At 52.7% G+C, this 26,638-nt stretch overlaps 10 protein-coding genes across 10 annotated transcripts; 4 read left to right on the top strand and 6 right to left on the bottom strand.

Annotated features, from left to right (window-relative positions):
• Window positions 1-192: 192 nt before the first annotated feature.
• On the top strand, window positions 193-920 carry N7510_003670 (uncharacterized protein; the record flags this gene model as incomplete). Its single annotated transcript, XM_056975596.1, has 2 exons — window positions 193-523; window positions 637-920. 2 exons carry the CDS (start codon window positions 193-195, stop codon window positions 918-920), a joined length of 615 nt encoding a protein of 204 aa, XP_056835552.1.
• Window positions 921-1,336: 416 nt separating this feature from the next.
• Window positions 1,337-2,782, bottom strand: N7510_003671 (glycosyltransferase family 31 protein; the record flags this gene model as incomplete). The annotated part of the gene is made up of 1 exon (XM_056975597.1): window positions 1,337-2,782. One exon carries the CDS (start codon window positions 2,780-2,782, stop codon window positions 1,337-1,339), a length of 1,446 nt encoding a protein of 481 aa, XP_056835553.1.
• Window positions 2,783-4,260: 1,478 nt separating this feature from the next.
• On the bottom strand, window positions 4,261-5,146 carry N7510_003672 (hemerythrin domain-containing protein; the record flags this gene model as incomplete). Its single annotated transcript, XM_056975598.1, has 3 exons — window positions 4,261-4,461; window positions 4,536-5,018; window positions 5,078-5,146. 3 exons carry the CDS (start codon window positions 5,144-5,146, stop codon window positions 4,261-4,263), a joined length of 753 nt encoding a protein of 250 aa, XP_056835554.1.
• Window positions 5,147-5,983: 837 nt separating this feature from the next.
• N7510_003673 (uncharacterized protein) lies at window positions 5,984-6,942 on the bottom strand (the record flags this gene model as incomplete). Its single annotated transcript, XM_056975599.1, has 3 exons — window positions 5,984-6,309; window positions 6,379-6,388; window positions 6,445-6,942. 3 exons carry the CDS (start codon window positions 6,940-6,942, stop codon window positions 5,984-5,986), a joined length of 834 nt encoding a protein of 277 aa, XP_056835555.1.
• Window positions 6,943-9,235: 2,293 nt separating this feature from the next.
• On the bottom strand, window positions 9,236-10,099 carry N7510_003674 (Zn(II)2Cys6 transcription factor domain-containing protein; the record flags this gene model as incomplete). Its single annotated transcript, XM_056975600.1, has 3 exons — window positions 9,236-9,643; window positions 9,705-9,983; window positions 10,040-10,099. The coding sequence occupies 3 exons, from the start codon at window positions 10,097-10,099 to the stop codon at window positions 9,236-9,238; spliced, it is 747 nt and encodes a 248-aa protein (XP_056835556.1).
• A 950-nt stretch (window positions 10,100-11,049) lies between these two features.
• N7510_003675 (signal recognition particle subunit SRP72) lies at window positions 11,050-13,180 on the top strand (the record flags this gene model as incomplete). The annotated part of the gene is made up of 4 exons (XM_056975601.1): window positions 11,050-11,370; window positions 11,433-11,706; window positions 11,763-11,907; window positions 11,962-13,180. 4 exons carry the CDS (start codon window positions 11,050-11,052, stop codon window positions 13,178-13,180), a joined length of 1,959 nt encoding a protein of 652 aa, XP_056835557.1.
• A 294-nt stretch (window positions 13,181-13,474) lies between these two features.
• Window positions 13,475-14,755, bottom strand: N7510_003676 (Gfo/Idh/MocA family protein; the record flags this gene model as incomplete). Its single annotated transcript, XM_056975602.1, has 1 exon — window positions 13,475-14,755. The coding sequence occupies one exon, from the start codon at window positions 14,753-14,755 to the stop codon at window positions 13,475-13,477; it is 1,281 nt and encodes a 426-aa protein (XP_056835558.1).
• Window positions 14,756-16,103: 1,348 nt separating this feature from the next.
• Window positions 16,104-18,150, top strand: rfeF (uncharacterized protein; the record flags this gene model as incomplete). The annotated part of the gene is made up of 6 exons (XM_056975603.1): window positions 16,104-16,178; window positions 16,231-16,275; window positions 16,405-16,641; window positions 16,759-17,626; window positions 17,688-17,755; window positions 17,809-18,150. The coding sequence occupies 6 exons, from the start codon at window positions 16,104-16,106 to the stop codon at window positions 18,148-18,150; spliced, it is 1,635 nt and encodes a 544-aa protein (XP_056835559.1).
• A 922-nt stretch (window positions 18,151-19,072) lies between these two features.
• On the top strand, window positions 19,073-24,055 carry N7510_003678 (aminophospholipid-translocating P4-type ATPase DNF3; the record flags this gene model as incomplete). Its single annotated transcript, XM_056975604.1, has 1 exon — window positions 19,073-24,055. The coding sequence occupies one exon, from the start codon at window positions 19,073-19,075 to the stop codon at window positions 24,053-24,055; it is 4,983 nt and encodes a 1,660-aa protein (XP_056835560.1).
• Window positions 24,056-25,514: 1,459 nt separating this feature from the next.
• N7510_003679 (cyanamide hydratase) lies at window positions 25,515-26,301 on the bottom strand (the record flags this gene model as incomplete). Its single annotated transcript, XM_056975605.1, has 2 exons — window positions 25,515-25,723; window positions 25,776-26,301. The coding sequence occupies 2 exons, from the start codon at window positions 26,299-26,301 to the stop codon at window positions 25,515-25,517; spliced, it is 735 nt and encodes a 244-aa protein (XP_056835561.1).
• Window positions 26,302-26,638: the final 337 nt, after the last annotated feature.

Consider the following 26,638-nt stretch of genomic DNA (forward strand, 5'->3'; position numbering starts at 1 on the left):
GGGCGCGGCAGAGTAACACTGTTATCGACATTCTTTGGCAATTATCGCAAGCTCACTGAAGACGGACGGGTGGCCCACTTGCCCCGCCAGCCGATCCACTGACGTATATGACTCTCCGCCCTCCGCGCTTTCCTAAGTTAATTATTTGACTTCATCTCGATCGTTATCCTACAAATTCATCTGCTTATCATCATGGGATTCCTAGGCCACCACAATCTCGAGCCCTTCCCTGAGCCTCTCGCGATATTCGACCAATTCGTCGCGAGGGAGCAGCAGACCTTAGTCTTGAAAGAAAAAGTGCTGTCCGTCTCTGGGGATAGCTTCGATATCAAGCTAGCCAACGGAGAGCCGATTCTGAAAGTGCATGGAGCCTGGGTCTCGCTTTCCGGTCGCAAGAAGGTCGACGATGCCCATGGCAAGCACCTCTTTGATATTGTGAAGGAGCATCTCCATCTCCATTCGACTTACGCGATTGAAGATGTGCATGGAAAGAAAATTGTTGAGGTGAAGAGTGGCCTTGCTCGTAAGTACCGTCTGTCTCTCACAAACCAGGTCAGGCCAAGACCTATCTATGTGAATATCCAAGTGGATTGATCCCCTACGTTATAACTATCCATTACTGACCGCACTATGAAGTGCTCGGCTCGAAAGCCACCGCCACTTTCACTGCCTCGAACGGCAAGGCAGCGACTTTCCAGATGAAAGGCGGCTGGTTCGACCGTAGTGCCGACATTGTCGAAACAAAAAGCGGCCACACAGTGGCTCGCATCGACCGGAAACTACTTAGCGGCAGTGATCTCTTTTTTGGGCAGCAGACGTACGCCGTCGTCGTGGCACCTGGAGTAGATGCGGCACTAATCGCCGCCTTGTGTATATGCTTCGATGAGAAGAACAACGAGAAGGACGAGAAGGGCGCATGAGAACCAGTCATGCTAGGGTGCACTGCTGGGAGGTCCGTTTGTGATAATAGCGTAAAACGCCGTACTAGTTATTTCTCGCTCGAGGAAGGAAGACCCTTGTATTGAGACCATAGGATCTTGCACTCAGATTCAAGAATATCCATCTCGCATTAGGAATATGTCATCCCAATTCATTACAAAAAGTGAACATAAGGGTATATCCCCGGTCTATAAACAAACCAACAAAGAAAGAAAGAAAGAAAGTAAAAACCCCTATGCAAAAGTGTGTGTGCCCAGTGTCCAATGCCCATGCGCCAGGTGGATGAGGAAGAGCGTGGGGCGGAGGCAATCATGATGCTCACTGGTGTCCCCGAAACTCAAGACGAAATGAGTGGCCGATGCAAAATTGACATTGACATGCAAAATATAAAGGAAATTCACCGCTTCTGCCAGGACAGCTCTAGAACTTTATCGCCTCGTCTTGTGTCCCGTTCGATATACCATTGCGTGACTCGGCCGGTGATCTGGTCCACCACGCTGTCCTGGAGCAGATAGCTGGTCTTGTCCTCGTCCCGGGGACGCAGCGGACCGAGCTCGTGGAGATACATATCCATAGCTGCACCGTTGTGCCCGTCCCATGTCATCTCCATGCTGAGGTCGCCGGGCTCGAGGTTGTGGGAGTAGCGGATCACGGAGAAACCGTTGGTCAGGATGAAGCCGTCGCTGAAGCGCCACTGGCGTAAGAGGCACGCATCCCCACAAAGACTGGAGATGACACCGAGCTTGGTCATGTCGGCATGGAACCACGACTTCCAGTGGTGCACGGACAACGGGGGTTCTCGGCCCGACTCAAAGAATCCAGATGCGTCCACCATCAGGTCCAGCTGGCGCAGGCGGTGGTCGATGGTCAGTCGGGTTTGGGTGTATTGGTAGATGCAGTAGGCAATACGACGGTCACCGGAGAAATTCATTTGCTGACACTCGTCGTACACGGTGACCAAATCTGATATCAGTGGGCGCGACAAGAAGACGCCTGCGCCTCCAAATGCCATCACTCCAAACACTCCGATCTGCGGGACGCCCTCGGATATACCGCCAATGTACATGGGTTGAGTGTGGTCGTATAAGCTTAGCGCTTTCACCAGCGCGGGCATGGACAGGAAAAAGGTATCATCGTCAATAATGCAACCCCATTTGGTCTGGGGGCGCATGTTTTCCTCCAGCAGCGGAATCAGCGCAAAATATCGGCGGAGGTAGTCATCCTCCGACTCGTGAATATGGAGATTAATGCCCATGGCATCTGCCTTGGCTTGGACTTGAGGAAGCCGCTCATCTGGTTCCACCAAGGCAAAGATCCGAGTCCGCGTATACGCAGCCCAGTGTTCGAATGCATTGAGCGAGTCGTTCAGTCTGTCCACGGTGGTCGCCACACCAAAGTCGATATGCGACGCATCGGCCATTTTGGGCTTAGGGGGCAGCTTGACCGACACCGGGTGGGGAATCGAGCAGCCGTCCTGCGGCTGCTCCGTCAATGTGCGGTCGATACCCTTGACCATCGAGGTATCCCACAAGGGCTGGTCGATTTTCTGGGTGATGGGGACCTCTTCGTCGGTAAAGTCCACCACGATTTCCCGCCGGGTGTATTCGGCCAGTTTCTTGACCTCGAGCTTGAGCAGCAGACTCTCGTCGAGCTCGCACTTGACATTGGCGGAGATGGTGATGTTACTGGCCTGGTGCATCGGCGGGCTTTGCGGTTCGATGGTCGGCCACATGAAAGTAGCAAATGCCGCGATGCAGACAAAGACCACCACAAACCGCAGTAGCCGCTTCCAGGCCCAGGAGGCGGCCGAGGATGGCCGGTCGCGATTGTTGAGGAGAATCATATTGTAGGTTGTGTCGCCGGGATGTTTGTTTCAAAAGATACCATGCGAAATCGACGTTTAGAGGAGGCGCATCAGCATTGCGGAGTATGTTCCGAGTGAGCCAGGGGGAGCGAGGCGAGTGAAGGGACTATGGTCCGGAGAGGCAAACGAGGGTCGAAGGGTCGGGCCAGGTACACACAGGGTGGTGGGATGAGAAAGCGAGGGTGGAGGGAGGAGAGGAAGGAGACGCAGGAATCCAGTTCGCTTAAAGATCGTTCAATAAGAAAAGACGAAGAACAACAAGAAAAAGAGACGGGGGGAGACCCGCCGTTCCATGGTTGGTTCGTGAAAACTGCGTTAAGGGGCATGCCGATCATGACGCGGTGGTCACGTGGGTCATTGACCCGTTCCATGTTGGCTTTTTCTGATGATGTTGGTCTGGAATAATGAATGAACATTGGACACCTTCGGTGGACTCATCTGGTAGACCAGCTAATCCTCGTCTCGCTTTTCTGGGACCCCGAGGGTGCACAACATGTGCAGTTTCGGGGCGAGATCGCACCCGGTGCCAAGACTGGCGCGCGCCATCGTTGGCGCTGACTCGCCGCTCATTTCATCCTCTAGCTCCACGTCCACGCGTCCTCTTAGCATTGTTGTGCCGCCAGGATTTCTACCCTAGTCGCCGACAATACCTATGGAAGATGCTGCGACACAGCATAAACATCTCTCTTCTCTGCTGATCTGTTCACTAGAAATATTGCCCCTAGTGCATATGTTCTCGAGTGAGTTCCTGCTCGCGGCTCGACCCTTTGGCACCGCCGACCCACTACCCCTGCAGATGATCTGAGCCCTGACAAAAGATTGTGACTGGCGCAGAAGCTTGGACATCCGATAGTTGGACTTGAAGGTGCAAGATGATCTCCCCTGGCCCCTGACTGTGCCTACTACATCCTACTTATCACACAATAAGACGCATCAATTCAATGTTGGTCCCCACCGGCGGTTCAGGGTCGGGGTGGCCCGACGCCTCTTCTGTCAGCCAAGAAAAAAAACCTTAACGTTTTTCCCGAGAGTGGAGATGCCCTGACACCGAGCACCTAGAACCGGCATTTAAAGGGCTGAACCATGTCTTCATCAGTGGTCTCATAATGCCAAGGCCACGCGATATATATAGTTTGTAGGTTTAAATGCACGTCATTTTTTCCCTTGTTGCATGCCAGGGCTTTCAGGCCTGCCAGCGGCGAATAATCACGGATTACCGAAGCTATTGCCTTGCGAAGGCAACCTTTCAAGTCATCTTTCGATAATTATCACTGTCTGTCTCTGAAAGACGACCTCTTAACCTATATCAATCTTCATGAACAACTGCAGACACAAGCCCCGTCGTGCAGCACTAGAAGCAGTGGCTTCAAGGCTCTCCACCTCACAACCCCCGCGGGATTCATGATATGAAAAAGAACCAGTCCCTCACTACGCCTCGAATGGCCGAACTTTTCCTATTATTCTCCTTGGGTCGGCCCAAATGCTAACGGGCGAGGTTTCCCCCACATATCGCACGGGAGAAAACGCCATGCACCTGCGTGCCGGCGGGCAAACAAGTAGTTGATTACCCACTCCGCCAGGGGAGGCAGCGCAGGCCACTGGCTTCCGCCCTCGAACGTGACGTCCCGCAGACCAAGCACCATGGGGGGCACTACTTGCTGTAATTTGTGATTTGACTAATCAATATATGACTTTATTTTCTCCTGCTGTCCAGTACACATAACTGACGTACCTTTTCTTGTTTTGCCGCAGACGCTACGCACTGCTTGTACACTTTAAGCAAAGCCTCCCCATTGTAAGGCTGCATTGAGAGGAGGCTATCGATCTCATTGCTCAGATGCTGGTGGAAAATGGGGGCCATGCGCTCGATGATTTCACGGAGGACTGAGGCATCGTAGGATGCGGGTTTAGTGCTGGCCCCATATGTCAAGAGGTCTTTTAGCTGTGACTGGAATGCATGATGCTGCTCCACGTTGTTTCCCAGAAAGCCGGTGATGCCAATTGCTTTCTCAAAACCGGGAAACATGTGTTCCTCTTCCAGGACGTGATGATCAGAGACCCAGTTTGCCCAGAATTTGATAAAAGTGAGGAAATCCCCAATGTCGGCTGGTCTTTCGACTTGTTCGGCCTGCAAGTAGATACTGTTTAGGCCGCGGAGCATACAGTTATGGGTACAGGCCATTTCGTTCGCGATGTAAATGGCGGCGTGGGTTGACTTTCAAATGTTAGCAAGGCATAAGTTAATTAGGCATTGAGATAGGGCTCGCGACTCACCACGTCCTGGGTTTTGGATGGGGTTTCGATGAGCGGCCACGGCTCATCCGCCCATGCGCGACTTGCCATAATGACCGCGGGAATCGATTTGGAGCCAGGGTTTTCAAAGAAGAAATTTCGATGACTATAGCTGTGGGAGAGGAATATTTCGGGCAACTTGCGAAGATAAGAGAGACTGGAGGAAATGCAATTTTTGGTAACAGGGAAGTGGGAAAGTCTCCGCTAAATAGGTAGTACTGATTTTAATAATCAAATGGAGCTAAGAAAGCCGAGGATTGGGATTTGGAAATCATTATGGCTGCGTGTATGACATCGGCAGCTTCCCCAGTCGAAAATGAATAATCTATTGGACATGCCGTAGCGACAGGAGGTGTGGCTTATATGTAAGATACTGCTTTAACTAATGTACTGACGCCACAGATAGCTGGCCAGAACGAACTAGCATACGAAAGATTTAGAGAGTGGCGTTGAGAGAGTTCACACTAGTCAACTTGGTTGGTGGGGGCTGAAAGAGCTGATGTACTGTACGAGTTTCAGGCCCCCCAGTCGCGAAAGCCATATGCAATATCTATGGCCCAAGCTAAATAGTTACAGCAAGATTACTATGCATGGTTAATATTCACTGAAACGCTTAATAGATTTGGAAGCGTCCGCAATCAACCATATCAAACACGGCAAGTTAAAACTCCATATCTCGACCATATCAGTCTTAAATAGCCTATTAAAGCATCCTGGTCTAAATGGCCGTTCTAGTCTACTGGTGTAACAAAAAGTCTTGTCAGAAGTTCAAAGTGAGTAACAAGTAGAGCTACAGTGAGTACGGGAGACTATGAAGCTTGCCTCTGTTTTTTTGATGTTAATAACCCAGCATATTAATACATTGTTTATAGCATCGCGTATCCAAGCTCAACTTATTTTATCCCCCCCGGACAGCTCAGCCACCGTCTTTCCTGACAGCTCAGTCGCAGCCAAGTGCGCTGATGCCTCAGCGTAGAACGGATCGCCAGGGAGTACGTTAGTCCGCCGGCCGTCACCATCTAACTGATGTCGCTTTGCCATAACATCGGGAATTCGCTCGTGTTCTTGAGGATGTTGTCGTCGTCGTCGGATGATAAAGAACACAACGACGAAGACGATGGCAGCGCCTGCAATACAACCCACCACTATCCCCGCAATCGAGCCTGAACTGAGAGAATCACTTGATGATGGCTCATCTTTCGGGTGGGATGCAACTGTTGATATTGTTGTTGCTGTTGATGTTGTTCGTGACATTGTATTAGAAGATATCGGGGCAACTGTACTTGTCGCAACCTATTAACCCTTTAGTTACGAACCATTGACAAGAAAAAGGAATACTGGAAACCGACTGGCAGCGATGAAAAGACTGTTAGCATAGCCTGATCGGTAATTCTCCCAGCAGAAGTGTTAATGTCGATTGACCACTCCGCCCCTGTTAAATCGGTGTTCATCACCGGTGCTGTGTGGCTCAGAGCGCTCATGTCCACCCCGAGCATGTCGACTGGGCCCAGCAACATATTGCGCATTATCCATCCGCTCTCTCCCATCGTCAGATTCCATTGCATCCCAAAATCCGGCCCGGTAGCCAGTAGCTGTGGCGTGACCGGCCGTTCACTTGTGAGACCTAGCTGGTATGTAGCATTATAATCCCAGTTTCGAATGAAGTAGACTCCTTGGTCAAAGAATATCTGCCAATTTTCCGAGGTGAAGGTGCGAATGGGGTCCAGACCGGGGACTTTAGGGGGTTCGCTTGGTAGACCAACTGCAAGTGTCGTGTTTGGCCCAAGAGCCGTATTGGAGAACCGGTAGTAGTAGGTCGGGTCGAAGGCATTATTATTATTCGACATTCTGAAGATCTGAAGTCGGCGTTAAGAGGTATGCGATTCTGGAATATTCAGCGATTGTAATTCGTCGCATTTAGTATGGAGTTGCGGTTCGCTTGTGAAAGCGCCGTAGGTGAAAAAGCACCTGGTTGCGTACAGCCATATATACCCCTATCGTTCATTATTTGTAAGGCCCTATCTTTCATTATTTGTAAGGGTCACCTGTTGTATTCACCCAACCGTATTCGGCAGGGATTTTCTCTGCAGAGTTAGCCACTCATTTAGAACAGCAGTTGGGCCAATAGGAGGGTTGGATTGAACCAACAGTCGATCGAGCTGAAAGTATAAATGAGCGGAAGTAAGACAAGGAACATTGTTCGCCCCGAACAGCCTTGCCTTCATATTCTGTCTGAGTTGCAACAAAATGCTGATGCTTTTCCCTCTAGAAGCACTCTGTGATTAAGGCTGTTGAAAATGAATCTTTCTTGCTTGCAATTGCTTCCTCTCCTCGCTGTATGGGGTGAAAGTGCTGCGGTAACAGTCGCGGCAGCTGTCCAAGTCCACGAGTGGATATTACCCTCACCGGCGCTTACTGCTTATTTTCATATTTTCTTAACTTAAAATACCTCCTCTCAGCCGTCATGCCCCACTAAGCCGGCGTGCAATGCCTGAGTTTATAGATTTCATGGATCAGGATCAAGCTTCAATGGATAAGATTAAACCTGGCTTCGAGGAGATGACAAGAATGGCTCGACCTTCATTGGATGCCAATTCAGAGGATTAGCTTGAAGTAATCGATCACTAGTTCGACTGGGAGCCGTCTGTGATATGAGTTCAGCTATTAGCGCTGCCGTATGGGACATGTTATCAAGCAAGGCTATATCGCAAGGCCATAGTGAAGCCACTCAGTGTCGTTCCGAAAACATTGAGGACATTAACGTACGTGTAGATTATTTCAAGGGCCGAGACGAATTTGCCTTTGGATATATGGGATTCCAGCTCGGAGATCACCTTATTTCAGTACTGAATTCCATACCGCATGGGCTAGCACAACCCTTACTAGTAAATATGTACTATGATGCGTTACTTGATGAGGTGTCCTGGGACATGGATTCTATGGCATATGCTCTCATTCATTAGCTCACGCATGATACCCTTCTGCTCAATACCACTTCATTTGAGTGATATTGTTCTACCATGCACAGATTTCATATTAAACTCTTAACTGTTCTTCATTCAGCAGAACTCAACTCGAAGATAAAATTAACAAATACAACCCCTCGTCACTGACCCCAAAAATGCCCTGAGTCTTTTCGTCGCCAGATAAAATTGAAATGAATATATCCTTCCCAGCGAAGTGTTTCCTGAGAATCATATGTATTTAACTTGTGTGTGTAGCATATCAAGCATTCTGGTGGCCGAATTCCTCTGCCAGTCAGAAGAAAGAGCAGACAAAGCAATGATCCTCAACGGCCATAGTAGCCGCATTGCATCCCATAAGCCAACTTTGTAAACAGTCGCCTGATTATTGAGTCTTTTTTGATCAAAATTTAGAGAGTCAAGCTGGTAGAATGAGGCTATCATTTGCAGGACTTGATTTGATAAGGCTTGGAACTCTTCAAGACAGCATAGCTGGGCGTTGAGGATCCTGGTTTGTTGCTGTGTTGTGCAGACACGGGCGCGAAGAGCGTGTTGTAGAAACAGGTGTACCTTGCATGCTAGTTGTAGTCGAAAGGTGCCTTGGTATACGAGAAGACCGGTAATCCGGAGTGAGGTAGGCGACATAGTGTATGGGCTGAGTGGGTGATCGATCACATGGTTTTGTAGACATATCTCATGAGAAAGAGGGTCCCGTTGCGTTTCAACAGTGTTCATATCGTGTAGTACCGAGGGGTAACTGGAGAGGATCATCTCGGGGTCGCCGGCGTTGATCAATTCTTGGACGAACAGGCATATTCGCGTGCAGTGGTAGGAGTAGATTGCGGCCCGAACGATGTTATATTCAGCCGGACCAGCGCATTTGAAGAACTGTTGTATCCAGATCAAAGCCTCCTTGGAGTAGTCTTGTCCTGTCAGAAGAGCTTGATTTTGCTAACCCGGCCTGCGTTAGAGCGGAGGAACATAGCAAAGCACAATATGGGGTAAGGTGAAACTTCACACTGACTATGGTATTAAAGACCGATAGGAAAAGATATCGTCCGTCTTGGGTCATTAAGTACTTTGGTGCTTTTCGAGAAAGCAACGCCACCATTCCTTGAGTGTGAATACACCAGCCAGAGGACTTGACGACGGAGATGAAAGTAGGAACAGAAAGAAGCTAAATGAAAGGAAGCGGATCAGAAATCAATGCGTAAAGTTGAAAGACTAGCCACACCTCATAAACGCTCAATAGAAAAACGCAGGCTAAAGCGTCGTCACGCTGGGACAGTCGAGGGTCTCGAAGGTCTGAGTTTAGAGCAATGATTGCCTTTCTGTATGACTGTGCCTGGGAAGATCTAGCAGCAAGGGCATGCATCGTCGTGTTTGTGATATAGACACGCCCAATAGCGTCGCAGACTTGGTGCAGAGTGGACCCCGAGTTGGATGCCGAAACCATGTCGAGGATGGTATTGAAGATAGTTTTACGGTGGCCATTTACGACATCGGAAGATAGCTTGCTCATGACCAACGGCATACGGTGAGCGTCCCACGGCTCCGCTAGTGGGTATTGAAGACTGGCGCCTGGCTGTACGAGGGTAGTTAGTGCGTGTGTGACAGCTCAATTCAACAGATATTAAAGTTCTTACCCTGCTTATTAGTTCAGGCTTCTCCGAAGCGAACAGGACAGGGAAATCCTTCCAATCATTGGTCGCTTGACCCGCAGTGTCAGCCTCTGGCGGAAATCCTTCCCCCAATACTTGCGCTCTCGGACCACTGGCCTTCATTTTCCGATATATTTTGCCCTTCTTCTGTGAAAAAGTTGATGCGTTCTCAACCCGGAAGCGCAGTTCAAGCTCATCTCGATAGCCCTGGCAATGTATCTCTTTCCTTAGGCACTGACCACAAGCAGGGTGCTTAAGGTCGCACTACCGGATCAATAAGCGGCGATCATCTGACAAAATTGTCCACAGGTCCAGCATACCTTGATGCGTCGTTGACGGCAGTTGTAGCAGTCCCGGCTAGGACGACCGGGATTGGGCATGGTGGTAAGAGCTCCAATTGTGGATTAAGAGGACAAGCAGCGGTATCATGCTTGGTACTCTGTATTTAATAAGAAGCCACGATTCGTTTGTGCGTGCCCGAAGAATGCAACTCCAAAGCTTCGCGAAGACACTTTCAGCGGATATATTCAAATTAACCGCCAAAGCGCCGACACAAGTGATGAAAAAAAACTAGACCGACTGCATAGGCACTAGATGCGGGGTAGTTGAGTTTACTGATAGGCCAGCTTGGAGACAGGGGCCTGCTCTCGGTGAGACTAAAGACTCAGCGCGGTCGAGTCCGGTGGTTAATTGAAAATATTGAGAGACGAAGGGGTCGGACATAGATAAAAAAAGCACAATAATGACAGTCACCCAGAACAATCCTTAGAGAACAGTAACGAAGATATGGTCGTTTGCAGACGGATTATCGTGCTGCTTATACACAGGTATAGAACTCTTGAACACGTTGAAGCATACTTTTCGGAATGTAGGTATTCTCGTTTAACGAGACAGGAGATCGCCTGATACTTGGTTTCGGGCAATTGTCTATCCTCTGTATGTCTTAGCCCCGGATGTCTCCCATCTGTAGGTGTAGATGATTGAGAGATCAGTATCAACTGTAATAAGCGCCCAGTAAAGAATTATTGGAGGAAAGTGCAGTCATCACAGCGGCGGAAAGACATTATTCCTATGTAAGAGTGAGAGCGTACAAAGGGAAACGACCTATTCATAGCTATAGCCAATATAACTCGGGTCACGTGATACAATACGGCAGACGCCACGGCCACCTGCGCAAGACTGCCCGATTGGGAAGACGCACAGTGGAGTACTGACACCACCCCATGGGCTAGAGTTAGGAACATTCACTCCTCCTCCTTTCACCCACCTAGCACCACCTGTCCGCCCCGGACTGAGAATATCTCGCTGTAGCCTTCTCTCCCACCCCGCCATGGCTGCGCAATCGCTGCCGTCGCTGCTGCAGCGGGCCACCATTGACGACGACGAAGAAGTGCTTCGGTCCTGCAACGCCGCTCTCGCCAAATCGAAGTCCGATCTGAACGCGCAGCATGTCAAAGCTGTGGCCCTGCTCAAACTCGACCGGTACGAAGACTCGCTGCGGGTATTTGCAGCCGCAGGTGATGCGCTGAAGGAGAGAGCGGGCTTGGAATATGCATATGCCTTATACAAGTGTGGCAAGCTGGATGAGGCTGCCGAAGCGGTGGCTCGCTCAGGTGCCGGTAGAGGTGCTAGTCATCTCGACGCGCAAGTGGTATGGTGACACTGGCCATCAGATGCATGGGGCATTCGCTAATCTCATTTTGATTGTCATAGAGCTACCGTGCTGAGAAATTTCGCCGCACCGCAGAAATCTACAATACTCTGTCGCAGGATCGGGAATCGTTCAGCAACGAGGCGAACGATTTGAGTATCAACTCGTGGGCCACTGATGCGCAACTACACTGGAAGGGAGAATCTGGATCCGCGCGCAACGCTCGTCTTTCACGGGAGGACCTGGAGTCTTTCGAGACGGTTTACAATGCTGCTTGCTCGAATATTGCCAAGGGGGATTTCAAGTCGGGGGAATTGCTCATTAAGCGGGCGAAAGGTAAGTTTTTCCTCTGGTAAATACAAACTATGACTCTGACCAATTGCGCGAAACAGAGATCTGCCGGACATCGGAGGAGCTTGCGCCGGAGGATAAGGCTGCTGAGTTGATGCCAATTGCGATCCAGCATCTATATGTTTTGCTGCGACAAGGGAAGACGGAAGAGGCCGAGTCGGTTCTCCAAGAAATTGCGGTAGACAAGTAAGTTTGAGATTGATACCCTGGCGGAGGATACCATACTTACATGACTTCTAGTGTCTCGGAACTCTCGACAAAGCGGATCGCTCAGAACAACATTGTCCTGGCGCGGCAGACAACACTCAACCCTTACATCCTCTACAAGGCCCTTCACGACACCCCCGATGCCATTGATAACGACCGGCCGTTCGAGTACCAGAACAATATTCTGGTGGGCAATTCTCATGCGGCAGATCTACTTGTCCAGAAGTACGATGGCATGATCCGGTCCACAGCCAAGACCCTCTCACGCAGCCCCTACCCTTCCACCGCGGCCATCACCAATCTCCTCTCCGTCTACAATGCCGCCGCCCACGCACAAGGCCAGACCGGCGCTCCAGCCCTGAAACAGATTCTTCCCTTGCTGGAGAGACGGCCCAAGGACCTGGGCCTGCTCCTCACCGTCGTCCAGCTTTACGTCAGCGCCGGCAACACCACCTCCGCCATCGCCATCATGGAGCGCTCGCTCCACAGCCTCGAAGACTCCATCGCCGAAGCAGACCAAGAAGCCCGCTTCAACCCGGGCTTGCTGAGCGTCCTTGTATCCTTGTACCAGCTTGAGGGCCGCAAGGTCCAGATCCGCTCCGCCCTCGCCCAGGCCGCGGCCTACTGGCGCTCCAAGCCCGAGCCCCCCGTCTCCCTCCTTCGCGCCGCCGCCGCATCCCTCTTGAACTCCGAGGACCGTGCCGACCTGGCCACAGCGGGCGACCTCTTCCACTCACTGCACAAGCAAGAACCCAGCGACCGCGTCGCCATCGCCGGCTATGTCGCCTCGCAGGCTACGCTAGACTACTCGCAGGTGGAATCGCAACTGGACCGCCTCCCCGCCGTGGCCGACCTAATTGGCGACATCGACGTCTCCGCCCTGGAATCTGCTGGAATAGCCCCCTCCGCCTCGTCTGCTGCCGCTGCAGTCGCCGCATTCGCAGGAGCCCGCAAACGCGCCGCAGCGGACAAAGAAGGCCGCGCGTCCAAACGCGTCCGCAAATCCCGTCTGCCGAAGGACTACGACGCGGCCAAGAAGCCTGACCCGGAGCGCTGGTTGCCTCTGCGCGATCGCTCGTCCTACCGCCCCAAGGGAAGGAAGGGTAAGCAGCGCGCCGCGGAGCGGACGCAGGGTGGTGTCGTTTCGGAGAAAGCTGAGGACTTGTCTGCTGCCGCGGCTGCGAAGCCTTCTGCTGGAGGTGGAGGCGGTGGTGGAAACTCGAAGAAGAACAAGAAGAAGGGGAAGCGATGATAGCTTCGCGGGTATGTGTGTACGAGTTCTTATCTTGCCTTGCCTGTGCATAGAAAAATGAATGAATGAAGATTCCTGAAAAAGAGATGAAAATCACGCTAATTTGCTAGCCATGTATGATGAGTCCGTAGAAGCAGATTCCTTTCTTTCCCTTGCCGGTCCTTTCAATCCCAAAATAAAACTGTTGGTACAATGCCATCCCTCCATCCCTCCACCGTGACGGCGCAGGAACGCCACTCCTGACCTCCTCCCTCTCCCTTTCTCCCTACATATCCACCTCTACTGAGGGTTTCTTTAACCCAGGGGTGTGCGAATAGTTCCGCATTGACGGTCATAATGCTCGAAGATCATGCACAGCATTCTCAGATCCAGCAAGGCGTCATCGGCGGATGTTTTTGCAGGGACATCGTCGACCAAGTAGGCATGCAGCGCCGAGAGTTCGTGCGCGTATGCCTCTTCACAGGAGCTGACTGTTTCAGTCCTCTTAACTCGAGGTCGAGCCACTCCGTTGCTTGTGCTGCCCTCGCTGAAGCCATGTCCATCCCCATTCACATCCTCCCCATCCCCATCCACACTCTCCTCCACAACAACACGCATCACCCGTCCCTGCCCAATACTCTCCCCAGGACAGGGAAAATCATACTGCAAACTAACCGTCTTGCGCGCCCCGTATACCGTCAAATGGGCATCGCAGCGTGGGACTGCATCCACGCCTGCCTCGTACAGCAGCGTAAACGGGTGGCTGTCATCATGCTTCGTGTCCGTGTAGTGGAAGATAGCCGAGTAGAACGGGTCTGTTATGCAGACGTTGGACACAGCGTTGGGGAACCCCAGCGTCTCGCGCATCAGGGAGAGATCGTGGCAGCCCATTGTGCCGAGCCAGCGGCAGAAGGCGACGCGGTCTGGGGTTAGGTCTTCGGGGGTGCCGAAAATTTCGGAAATGATGGAGTGGAATTCGGTGGCGCTATGCGTGCTGGCTCCATTGGTGCTGTTGTTTCTATTTGTATCAGATGTGCCGTTGAGCGCGCCGACGACGTTATTCATCGAACCGGCGATATTGCGACAGCGCGCGTAGTACACGCGTCCCAAACTGGCAAGCTCCTTCTTGAAGACATCCTCCACGACCGGCGCATACCGACGCACACATCCCATAAAGATCTTGGGCTTGTCGACCATGCTGCCCTCACCATCGCCCTCGCCCTGAGCCCGCACCGTCTGGCCCTTCTTGATGGCGTCGCGGATGCGTCGCAGGCCCTGGATGCCCATGCACAGCGGCACCTCGACCATGACGTGCTTGCCGGCTTCCAAGGCGGCCACGGTGTATTTCTCGTGGTATTCTGTTGGCAGCAGGTTGAGGATTAGGTCAACCTCCGGGTGGTGCAGGACTTCCTGAATGTCTGTTGTGGTGTGTGTGATGTTGAACTTGGACTTGCAAGCCTCGGCATGGTGGCTGTTCGGATCGTAGATGATGGTTAAGTGATATTGTTTCGGGAGGGTGTGTAGGATGGGGAGATAGATGGCTGGGACGGCGTCGGAGGCGCCGAGGATGCCCAGGCGTAGCGGCGAGGTAGACATGATGGAGTCCCTGCTGGATCGACTGGGTTGAGCAGGAACATGTAGGATAATGAGGATGAGGATGGAGATGAGGATGAGAAAGAAGGAGAGACGAAGATGGATGAGCTGGCCCTTTCTTTCAGGCATGCCAGAGTGACATCAGCGGCCCCCTTCCTCACTACAATTTCCCCCACGGTTCCAGGGGCTAAATCAAGACCTTCCCCGGACGAGATCCATGGATCCGCTCGAACGTCATCACTACTGATATATTGGCGGTGTTCGGTGGTACGGGAGTAACCTGGACGCATGCGATCTGTATGTCCTCAGCCCTAACGAACTATATCGACCGGTGGGGCATTCCTATCGCGTTTTTGCTCTCACTCTGTCTCGGTCTTTGTAGGCTAGGCCCTATCAGACATCTGTATTTTCTCAGGACCTTCTTTCCGATAAAATCAGCAGCGTCTACCATGAATGGCAAGTTCTCATTTGCATAAGCGCCATCGTCATCCTCAATTTTCAACGATATTGGTCTGCAGCACCTCTGGATCGGCATCGTCGGCTGGGACGAGGTGATCGAATGTCACACCATAATAGTCAATTTCGCTAAAGCGGGTTAGGTTGGTCAAAGGCGGGGGACTAGAGAGAGAAAAATAGCGATGCATAGATATCTACTCGCGTAAAAGGAGAGTGGTCCGTATTGACCAAGCCTAGATACTCATCCCGCAGGACGAGATCGCCAGGCAGTTCGGGTGAAACGTCGAAGAGATGGATGTGTCGGTATGCTAACTTTGCTAGCTTTGGGCCCGCCGGCTCCGAGAATCCTGAGTCTTTCATCAGTAGATGCCATGTCAGATTTGGAAGGAGCCTTTATATCGAGACCCGAGGACCTTCGCTTTGGATTGGGCGCGGCTGTGTGTATGGCGGCGGATGGCGGTCCCTTGGGGGAGAATGAATGCAGGGGATGGTGTAGAGTGGGAATGTCATCGTAGGAAGCAGATATTTTTGAATTGACGCGTTGATGGGAGTTGGCTGATAGGTAACCTAGACGTGCTATAGTGTCTAACTAAGTATAGCTGAGGCTGTGTGTCTCCACCGTCCTGATGATCACATCGGCTGACTCTCAGTCTTCGCTTGCTCTCTCTCGCTCTCTCTCTTCTTCTACCTTTCTCTCTCTCTGCTCTTCCTTTCCTTTCTCCTTGAACATGGGTGTAAGTATTCCACACCACCACAACCATACCAATTATCACCGCCATCACCATCACCACCACCACCACCACCTGCCCTCCACCGTCACCTCTAACTCCCCTCCCACTGACTGACTGGTCCTTCCCAGTTTGCCTCCAAGATCGCTGCCAGCCAGAACCCCAACATGCCCGGCACCTACGCAGGCGCACCGCCCGCGGGCTACACGGGAGGTCCTCCGGCATCGCTGCAGCCTGGTGGAGTACGTCCGATCTGCGTCAACGTCATGGGAACAAAATCTCACACTCCAACAGAAACCCTACCAGGCATACCCAGGCTCCCCTCCTCCTCAAGGATCGGTAAGCTTTTTCTTCTAGTTTACTTTCGTCTTTGCTGGTGTTCCTGTCCCACTCTTTGCTTTGTTTACTCGCCCCTCCCCCCACCACACCTGATCCGGGGATCCGACAACCATGTCACGGCCCTACCAGACCGAATATTCCCCCTACGGCGGCTCCCCTGCTCAGCCCTACCATCAGCCATACGGCACCCCGACTCCCCCAGTGCCCTCTGCTGGCTATTCGCGACCACCCCCTGGTCCTCCTGGCCAACCGCCTATTCCCTACCCCGCTCAGGCGCAGCAGGGCTATTCACGCCCGCCGCCCCCGCCGCCTAATCAGCCCTATGGAGCGGGATCGCCATACCCTGGACAGCAGCAGCCACCCTATGTACAGATGAGCCCTGCCATACATCACTGTGTTATGCTTTGTTTTGTGCCTGCCTCTTTGTGGAGTGTTGATGCCACGTATTGCGGGTTGAAGTAGATGCTGACATACAAACAAAAGGGCCAGCATTCGCCTTATCCGCCTCAAGGTCCTCCGTATCCCGGTGCACAGGGCCGCCCCGGGCCACCTCCTGGTCCCCCCGGTGGCCAGTATGGCCCTCCGGGCGGTGCTCCCCCGCCCGCGGCTCCCGCGACGCCGCAGCAGGTGGCTGCCTATCGCCAGCTGTTGATCGGGGCCATTCAAGAGAAGAACCTCCAGAACTTTTACCCTCCCGAACGACTGGATCGACTTGTCCAAAACCTGGCTGTTGAAGCACCGAGCAAGCTCAACCGGCTGGTGCACGAATGGAACGTGCCTATGGAGGTGGCGACTGACGTGATGAAGCTCTCACTCTTTGATATCATCCTCTATGTCGATGACAGTGGCTCCATTGAATTTGAGGAGAAGGGGCTTCGCAAGGATCAACTTCGCCAGATCCTGGGACTGGTGGCTACCGCAGCATCGACCTTTGACCAAGATGGGATCTCGGTTCGGTTCATGAACTCGATGGAGGTCGGCGATGGGATCCGCAGCGCCGATGATGTAAACCGTCTGGTGTCTCGTGTTCGCTTTGCAGGCTTAACCCCGCTGGGTACCAGCCTGAGGAACAAGGTCATCGATCCGATGGTGGTGGGCCCGGCCCGTGCCAACCGTCTTGACAAGCCCGTGCTGATCATAACGATCACGGACGGCCAGCCAGCTGGTGAACCGCACGGGGCGGTGGCCGATGCCATTCGTTTGGCCGTGGACGAGGTGTCTCGGACTCGGTACGGCAAGGGTGCTGTCTCCTTCCAGTTCTCGCAGGTGGGCACGGACCAGCGAGCCCGCGAGTTCCTGGGGAATTTGGATGAAGATCCTCAGATCGGCCACCTGATCGACTGCACTTCCAGTAAGTTTGGCTCCCCCCCCCCCCGGTCAATGTCTGATAACTAATTGGTGGTGACTGTCAGATTTCGAGGTCGAGCAGGACGAGATGTCTCGTGCGAACCCGCCGATCCATTTGACTCGGGAACTTTGGGTGCGTCCATAAGAACCCAGACATGATCTAAACCACGCTGACGATCTTGGCAGTGCGCAAAGCTGATGCTCGGTGCGATCGACGCCTCGTACGACACCAAGGATGAGAAGCGCGCGGGAGGTCCACCACCTGCAGGACCCCCGCCAGCCCAGTATGGCGGCTATGGGCCGCCGCCAGGGGGCTCGTACCCCCCGGGACCACCGTCCTACAACCCGCAGCCGGGCTACCAGCAGCCGGGCTACCAGCAGCAGCAGCAGCCTCCCTACCCGCCCTCGAACCAGGGACCCCCCTACGGCCAGCCGCAGCCCCCTTACGGCTACTCTCCCCATCCCCCGCCAGGCCCTCAAGGCTACCCACCACCTGGACAGTATGGCCAGCCACCACCGCGTTATTAAGTCGGACCTGGTGTGGTCAGCAAATGACGTCACGTCCTTTCTTCGTGTGTTACTATTTGTTTCGTGAAACGTGATTTGCCCCTTGGAAGATAGAATGGACATGACCCTGGAATGAGGGTGGACTCCTGAGCACACCGTGGACATGATCCGGTGGGTTGGGCCATATGAACTCATTGTATCCAGTGCGAACCGCGGGCAGACTTGAGGTGGGCATGTCCGATCGGCAAATTGGGGCTATGACCGGTAGTGAGTTAGTTCGTCGTAGGCAGCATAGTTACTACTCCAAAATTCCGTCCGTCTTATCTGTACGCCAACCGGCCATAGTACGAGTACGACTCACTGTCAGGGCCAATAAAACCCTCGACGCGTGTCAAACGTTAACTTTGTTTGCCACGAGTTTGCCTCTCTCTCATTTGCCGCATGCACCTATTTCCCCAGTTTTTCCGTGTGTTCCAGACATTGCTCTCGCCTGTCACTGCGCCACATCCCCTGCCGCTTTCGGTCTCGCCCCATCGCTATTCTGTCCGTTTCGTATTTTGTCTCATCTGAAAACACTTCCTTTCTCTTACCCTCTCTCTTCCGTATTGTCTGCCATCGGACACAACACTCGTTCGTCCTCACCCTCGTCATCACTCGTTCTGTGCGCGGGCTTTGTCGCAGGGAAGAAGATCACCTGTCACCTCTTCCTGATCTTGTTCCACCCCGATCTCGATGGACTAAACCATTTGCGCCAGAAGCATGCCTGCTTGTTTGACTATACTATCTCATTCAACCGATCGATTCGATCCCTTTGACGCCTAGGACAGACAGACAAAACCCCCACCCCGAGAGAGAAAGAGAGAGAGAGAAATAGGAATTTCGATCGCCGACCGGGTCATTCCCGCACAGGCACATTCCCCGTGCCCGCCTTGACTCAGCGGCCATGTCCAGCAACAATCGCGATGAATCTGGGGAGGACACCCGACCGTCTCAGGACATGGCGAGACGACCCTCGCTCGTCTCATCGCGGACCCTCTCCGAGTCCGGCGGACGGCGCCCATCGCAACAACATGTGCGCTTCTCATCCGACCTAGATCGTTCCGCCGTGGAAGAGCAACAGCGAGAGCCGTTTTCTTCCACCGACCGCCGCCCCAGCTCCAGAGGCTTGACGATCGATACCGCGCTCACATTGCCCACCACTGCTCGTCCCGCCGCCCAATCGCCCACCTCGCCGCTCTCCCCCGGTTTCACGTCACCCAGTGCCGTCGCAGCTCGGTCGGCTGTTTCTCCGACCAGCCCGGATTCGACGGGTCGGTCGCGGTCGCGGAATCGTGGATACTCGTTGCGTCGGAGCATTTTCAATAGGAACATCAGCACGCAGTCGGAGGATGAGCCTGTCGTGGTGGACGTGGACCTTGAGGCGAACAGCCCGTCCAAGGACGGCGCGCCAGCAGCTGCACCACTTCGCCCCGTGGATGAGAAGAATGAGTTGGCCGTTACGCCGACGGTGACTTCGGACTCACCTGCCAAGGCGTTGGCAGAGGCATCGACCTATCCATCGTCTACGTCGGACCGCCCTATTAAGGAGTCCTTCTCCATTTCTGTCGCTCAGGACAAATGGGTGAAGAGAACTGCGATCAAGGAGGCGGCCGCCGCCCGTATCGATGGGGTTTTGACTACAATTCGGAAGACTATCTTGCGGATCAAAGACATTCCCCCGACGGAAGATGGACGCCATATCGACTTGAACCCGGCCCTAGCAGAGACCTTGCTTGATGAGCGGACTGGTAAACCGTACTTGAACAATTCAATTCGCTCCAGCCGCTATAGCTTCTGGAGTTTCTTCCCGCGCCAGCTTTTCTTTCAGTTCACCAAGCTGGCCAATTTCTATTTCTTGGTTGTCGCCATCTTGCAGATGATCCCCGGTTTGAGTACGACGGGAACGTTTACGACTCTGATCCCGCTGTTGATCTTCGTGGGTATTTCTATGGGCAAAGAAGGATTTGATGACTGGCGCCGATATCGCCTGGACAAAGAAGAAAACAACCGCTTTGCCTTTGTGCTGCGTCCCGGCAGCGGCACGGCCTCGGCTGGTGTCTCGGTGGCGAGTGAATCCCACGACTGGGTGGAGGTGAAGTGGAAGGATATTCGCGTTGGGGATGTCATTAAGCTGGAACGCGACCAGCCCATTCCTGCCGATCTGGTGTTACTCCACGCCAATGGCCACAACGGCGTGGCTTATATTGAAACTATGGCTCTGGATGGTGAAACAAACCTCAAGAACAAGCAGCCCATCCAACCCGTCGCCAAGGTCTGCGCGTCTGTGGATGATATCAACAGCAATTCTGTGCATTTTGCCGTCGAGGATCCCAACACCGACCTATACAAGTTCGATGGCCACGTTTCTGTCAATGCCCAAGAGAGGCTGCCCTTGACCAACAACGAGATCGTCTACAGAGGAAGTATCCTGCGGAATACGGATCGGGCTCTTGGTATGGTGATCTACACTGGTGAGGAGTGCAAAATCCGCATGAACGCCAACAAGAACCCGCGGATCAAGAAGCCAACACTCCAGGGCAAAGTGAACCGTGTCGTCATGCTCATTGTACTTCTTGTTGTAATTCTTGCTGTGGCATGCACAATTGCGTACAAATTCTGGGCCCAAGATGTGCAAGCGCGCTCGTGGTATCTCATCGATGCGGCTGTGTCCTATGGTCCCGTCTTCACTTCTTTCCTCATTATGTTCAACACGATGATTCCCATCTCACTGTACGTGAGTATGGAGATCGTCAAGGTCGTGCAGATGTTCTTGCTGAACGACATTGACATGTACGACCCCGAAACCAACACCCCGCTCGAGGCGCGGACCTCCACTATCAACGAAGAGCTCGGCCAAGTGAGCTACATCTTCTCCGACAAGACCGGTACCCTGACCAACAACTCCATGCGCTTCCGCAAAATCAGTGTCGCGGGCACGGCGTGGCTGCACGACGCAGATCTGCAGGAGGAGACTGCTGGCGAGGAGACCATGCTTATGCACAAGAAGCGCAGAATTAAGGGTAAGAAGGCTCTGAGTCGCAAGTCAAATGCCTCCTCGGCCCGCATGGGTGCTGCCCGGCCTTCGAATCTTTCTACGGGACTGAGTGCTGCGCGCCGGCCTAGTCGTCCCGCCGCGTCCTACCGCACAGCCGAGATGCTCCAGTACATCCAGCGCAAGCCGTACACAGTCTTTGCTCGCAAGGCTAAGCTGTTCATTTTGTCTCTTGCTCTCTGCCACACCTGCATTCCCGAAGAAGATGAAAGTGGAGCTATTTCTTTCCAGGCAGCCTCGCCCGACGAGCTGGCTCTGGTCATGGCTGCCCGGGATATGGGATACCTAGTCTCTGATCGCCAGTCGAATACTCTGACTATCCGCACCCACCCCAACGGACCCAACGAGACTCCCGTTGATGAAGTGTACGAGATCCTGGATGTTATTGAGTTCTCCAGCGCACGAAAGCGGATGTCAGTCGTTGTCCGCATGCCTGACCAGCGCATCTGCCTGTTCTGCAAAGGTGCTGACACAACCCTCATGCAATTGCTCAAGCGTGCTGAGCTGGCACAAGAGAAGGCTCTGGAGATCGAGCGTCGGGTCAGCAGGCGCAAGGCCGCAGAAGCGAACATCGTCATTCGCCGCAATAGCGAGTACCAGAGCCGCAAGGACAGTGGCGTTCGGTCCAGCCTTAGCCGCCCCAGCTTTAGCCACCGACGCTCCTCGGTTCGGCGTTCCTCTATTTCCGGCCAGCACGCATCTGCTCTGCGAGACAGTGTTGATATTTGGCTGCGTGATCGGGAGACCGATGGCGGGATCTTGAACCGGGAGACCGATAGTGAATACTACAGCCCCCGGCCCTCGGCTCAGATGGGACGATTCTCATCGGCGCTATCGGATTCCGGAAGCTCGACGAACGGCGAGGAAGATGAGGATCTGGTGGAGGAGGCTCTGGTGTTGAACGAAGCGGCTGTTTTCGAGCGCTGCTTCCAGCATTTGAACGACTTTGCGACAGAGGGTCTGCGGACTCTGCTTTACGGTCACCGGTTCTTGGATGAGACCACCTATAGCACCTGGAAGGCTGCGTACCACGATGCTAGCACTAGTCTTGTTGACCGGCAAGAGAAGATTGAGGAGGTTGGCCAGCAGATCGAGCAGCAGCTGGAGCTGACGGGTGCTACTGCCATCGAGGACAAGCTGCAGAAGGGTGTGCCGGAAGCAATTGACAAGTTGCGACGCGCGAACATCAAGATGTGGATGTTGACTGGCGATAAGCGTGAGACGGCTATTAATGTCGGACATTCCTGCCGTCTTGTTAAGGATTATTCGACCCTGACCATTCTCGACCACGAAGTTGGAGATGTCGAGGAGTCGATTGTGCGCTTGACTGCGGACATTGCGCGTGGTAGCGTGGCTCACTCCGTTGTGGTCGTTGACGGCCAGACGCTGTCGACTATCGAGGCGGATGAGACGATGCGAGAGCGGTTCTTCCAGTTGGCTATCCGAACAGAGTCAGTGATCTGTTGCCGTGCCAGTCCCAAGCAAAAAGCGTTCTTGGTTCGATCTATCCGCAAGTACGTTAACGACGCCATTACGCTTGCCATTGGTGATGGTGCCAACGACATTGCCATGATCCAAGAGGCCCACGTGGGTATCGGCATCACTGGCAAGGAAGGTCTTCAGGCGGCGCGTATCTCCGATTACTCAATCGCACAGTTCCGCTTCTTGCTCAAATTGCTCCTGGTACATGGCCGCTGGAACTACATGCGCGCGTGCAAGTACACGCTGGGCACCTTCTGGAAGGAGATGCTGTTCTACCTGACGCAAGCACTCTACCAACGATGGAACGGCTACACGGGCACGAGCTTGTACGAGCCGTGGAGTTTGAGTATGTTCAATACGCTCTTCACGTCGCTGGCAGTCATCTTCCTCGGCATTTTCACGAAGGACCTCGCTGCCTCGACGCTCCTCGCTGTTCCAGAGCTCTACACCAAAGGCCAGCGGCATGGCGGGTTCAATATGTGGTTGTACCTGGGATGGTCGTTCATGGCTACCTGCGAAGCGGTGATCATCTTCTTCACCATGTTCGGCCTGTATGGCATGGCAGTCGAGAACCCCACAGGCAACGACACCTTCGCTCTAGGCCTACTCACCTTCTCCGCCTGCATCACAGTGATCAACCTGAAACTGCAAGCGCTGGAAGTACACAACAAGACCTACCTATCCCTAATCGTGATCATCATCTCCGTCGGCGGCTGGTTCCTCTGGAACCTGATCCTCTCGCAGCGCTACAAGCTCAGTTCTGGCAAAGGCGTCTACGACGTCCCCGGCAACTTCATCCACGAATCAGGCCACAACCTCCTCTTCTGGGTCGTGTGGCTCTGCGCCGTAATAGCATGTCTCCTCTTCGAATTGACCGTCTCCACGCTGCGCGCCCTCTTCTTCCCCAATGATGTCGACCTCTTCCAAGAAATGGAACAGGATCTCGATATCAGGAAACGCTTCGAGGAAGCGGCCGCCCCGGAACTGCAGCAGAGCTGGAACCATGGGACCAAGAAGTCGAGCCTCGAGATCGCTCTCGAGGCTGAGGAGATGGATGCTCGTGAGCAACAGGTTCAGGAACTTCTTGCGAGACGGCGCTCTACTGTTGATACCAAGCTCGTTACGCAGGAAATTGAACTGGATGGGTATACTAGCGCTGCTAGTAATGGTCATAACGATACCGCCCCTGGTGCTACTCCTGATGGTTATTTCAACCGCCGTGCCTCCACGGCAACAGGCGTTGAACTTGAACCTGTATCCCCCATCGATGGTCCAAGTACCCGTCGCCGCTCAGTCGAGATCCACGAGCTGTTCAGCAAGGGCTTCGGCGCTGTCCGGAAGGGCCGCCTGTAAATATACGTTGCTGTCCTTCTCCTCTTGTCTTTCTCTTTTACCCTCCCCCCCCCCCCCCTTTTCCTCTTCTCATACATCAATGTGTGTATATGACTCAAGTGACTGGCGTTCTCTGTGATTTTTTTTCCTCCATCCCCGCCATCCGACTTCATTTCCCATGGATGGGATGGCATTGGAACCTGACTTGATTTGTGTTTCTGTGTCTCGGTGTTTTGAGAGTTTGCCTTTGGTTTCATTTGCACATTTCTCTGTCAGATATAGATACCCCGACGACTCACAGTCCGGCTTTTCCTTTTTCATTTTCATTTTTTTTTTGTTTTGCACGCGCTGGTTCCTTGCTTGGGCATTCGGTATATAGCCTGCTTTGCTTTGGGAGCCCATACCTAAATATTCAAATGGAATTCATTCAAATGACTTGTGTGCCGCTGTATAGTAGCTGGTATATATATCTCCAGTCAAAAGTACAGTATTGAACAGACTTGATACTGTATTTGATCCACGAGGCTCGGATGGATCTAATAACGAGGCAGGTCTATAAGACATAATGTGGAGCTTAGACTGGAAGCAGCCCAGGATTTTGTCCAGATATATACATCAATGCTCGTTCTACCTTGGGTAGACGGTTTCCTTTGCCACTTCTTGGCTTTTCCGTTCCTTTAACCGCACATGCCTTTGGCTTTATCCCAGATTAGAAACAATCAACCAGAAGAAATGGGAGAACAGTTGATCCGGTTAGTCCTGACTCACCGCACCTAGCCAGTCGGAAAATCCGTGGGCTGGCGCGGCTCCTACGCGTGATAGGAGAGGAAGCAATACTTAAGCTTTAGATGGGACTCAGGATTTAAGCCACTTTCCAAACCATTCCGTATAGCGACAAAAGTGATTTGAGACGAGAGGATATATAATTGAGTAACCCAAGGAAAGAGATTTACAATCATCTACAGATCCTAAAGTTTGATTTGGGTGGGGCCATGGCTTACGGCACCGAAATAGGTAGTCGCCATGGGTGGCGCTGCCGTTACAGTTGGGCCCTTTCCATGGTTGGGGGCTCGACCCTGGTTCCACTACTCTCTTTTCAAATCTCCATATGCTATAGCATCAACTTGCATGAGACACTGGGTTTCATTACTATATCAACTCATCGACGCCTGGATCCATTTAACTGCATCAGCCCTGTCAAGTCTTCCATTCTATTACCGCTTGCACCGGCTGAGATATCGTTCGAATTCTTCCATCCTGTTTCACACCCACGCCTTGGATCTCGATACAATCGTCTGCCAATACGAGAAAGTTCTTCTCCATGAGATCTCAAATGAACCGTATCTGAGGCTATCAGACTACCATTCTCCTATATCGTTAGGGGCAGAGACCTGATATTCTGGAAAAGACACGTGGACTTGGTAGTTCTTAGGCGAAAGATTTAATTTCTAAGAGACTTGGGTTTCCTGCGCTAGAGAATCTATTCAAATGGTGCCATCAATTTGTTCCCAAGCACCTTCTCTGGAAAAGCCTCTTCGCCCAAGGTGGTGGTGTGCGCCCACGGCTTCAGCTCGTTCTCCCTGTGAATGGTAGCAGCAAAGCAGCCGCTCCACTTCATGCGCGGAAAATGGGCCGAGACATCCTCAATGGTTGATGGATGAACATGTTCCGAATAGGCACCGGTGTTGTCTATTTCTCATTAGCTTTCATGTTTCACCAGTCCAGAGCAGATACGACTCACCAAAGATAGTTGCTAGCTGCAACAGCTGCCCAACCGCTGTGATCTTTCCAGTCTCACATAAGTCTTGGTGTCGAATGATAGCCTCGGCAACGCTCTCCGCCTGGTCTCTTGGAGCGGCTGCCTCTGGAGCTGAAGGTAGGGGCTTCTGCAAAACATCCAGTGCCAAAAAGCCTCCATAAAACTCAAAGCTCAATTTGGTACTCTTCAGGTTCTCTTCTGTGGTTCCGATGTCGTGTAGCAGACAAGTGAGAAAGTACGTTTCATCGGTGAAGGACCAGGAGGGAAATAGGTGCGACTTGATCGCCAACCCAAAGTGGTAAACTCGGAGGGAGTGGTTGTATGTTGGAGCCGGGAGGTGAGATTTTGCATATGCGTCGATACGCCGAGAGAGAGCCGTGTCTGGAACAGGTGTAGCCGAAACTGGGATGAAAGGTGCAGGACCAGATGGTGTCACGGATGACAGGAGCCCCTGTGCGGACGAAGGCACAGGTGTGAAACCGAAAACTGTTTCGTTGTGAGAAGTCATATTTGAATGATATTCAAGCCAAGTGATGAAATTAGATGGAACTTGCAAGTTGCTAATCTCAAGAGAGACCGGCGGGGGGAAGGAAGCTATTTAAATACTTTTACACGATAGTTCAGAAGAGCCTTTTGTATTTCAAATACGCCATCTTGACAAATCTTGACAAACCTGGCATTACCAATCGGGCTAGAAATCTGGTATATGTTCATGGTGCAGTTCCATAGGAGTTTTGCGTTGTCAGATTCACCAATCCCCCGGCTTCAAAAGTGGAGCCCCTCCTTTTTAAGTTTCTCCACGTGCATGGACCCACTCTGCCCAACTTCCCTTTTCGGAACGTGTA

Source organism: Penicillium lagena, assembly GCF_028827675.1.
Source record: "Penicillium lagena strain IBT 129212 chromosome Unknown utg000002l_segment0_segment0, whole genome shotgun sequence".
Classification (NCBI taxonomy): domain Eukaryota; kingdom Fungi; phylum Ascomycota; class Eurotiomycetes; order Eurotiales; family Aspergillaceae; genus Penicillium; species Penicillium lagena.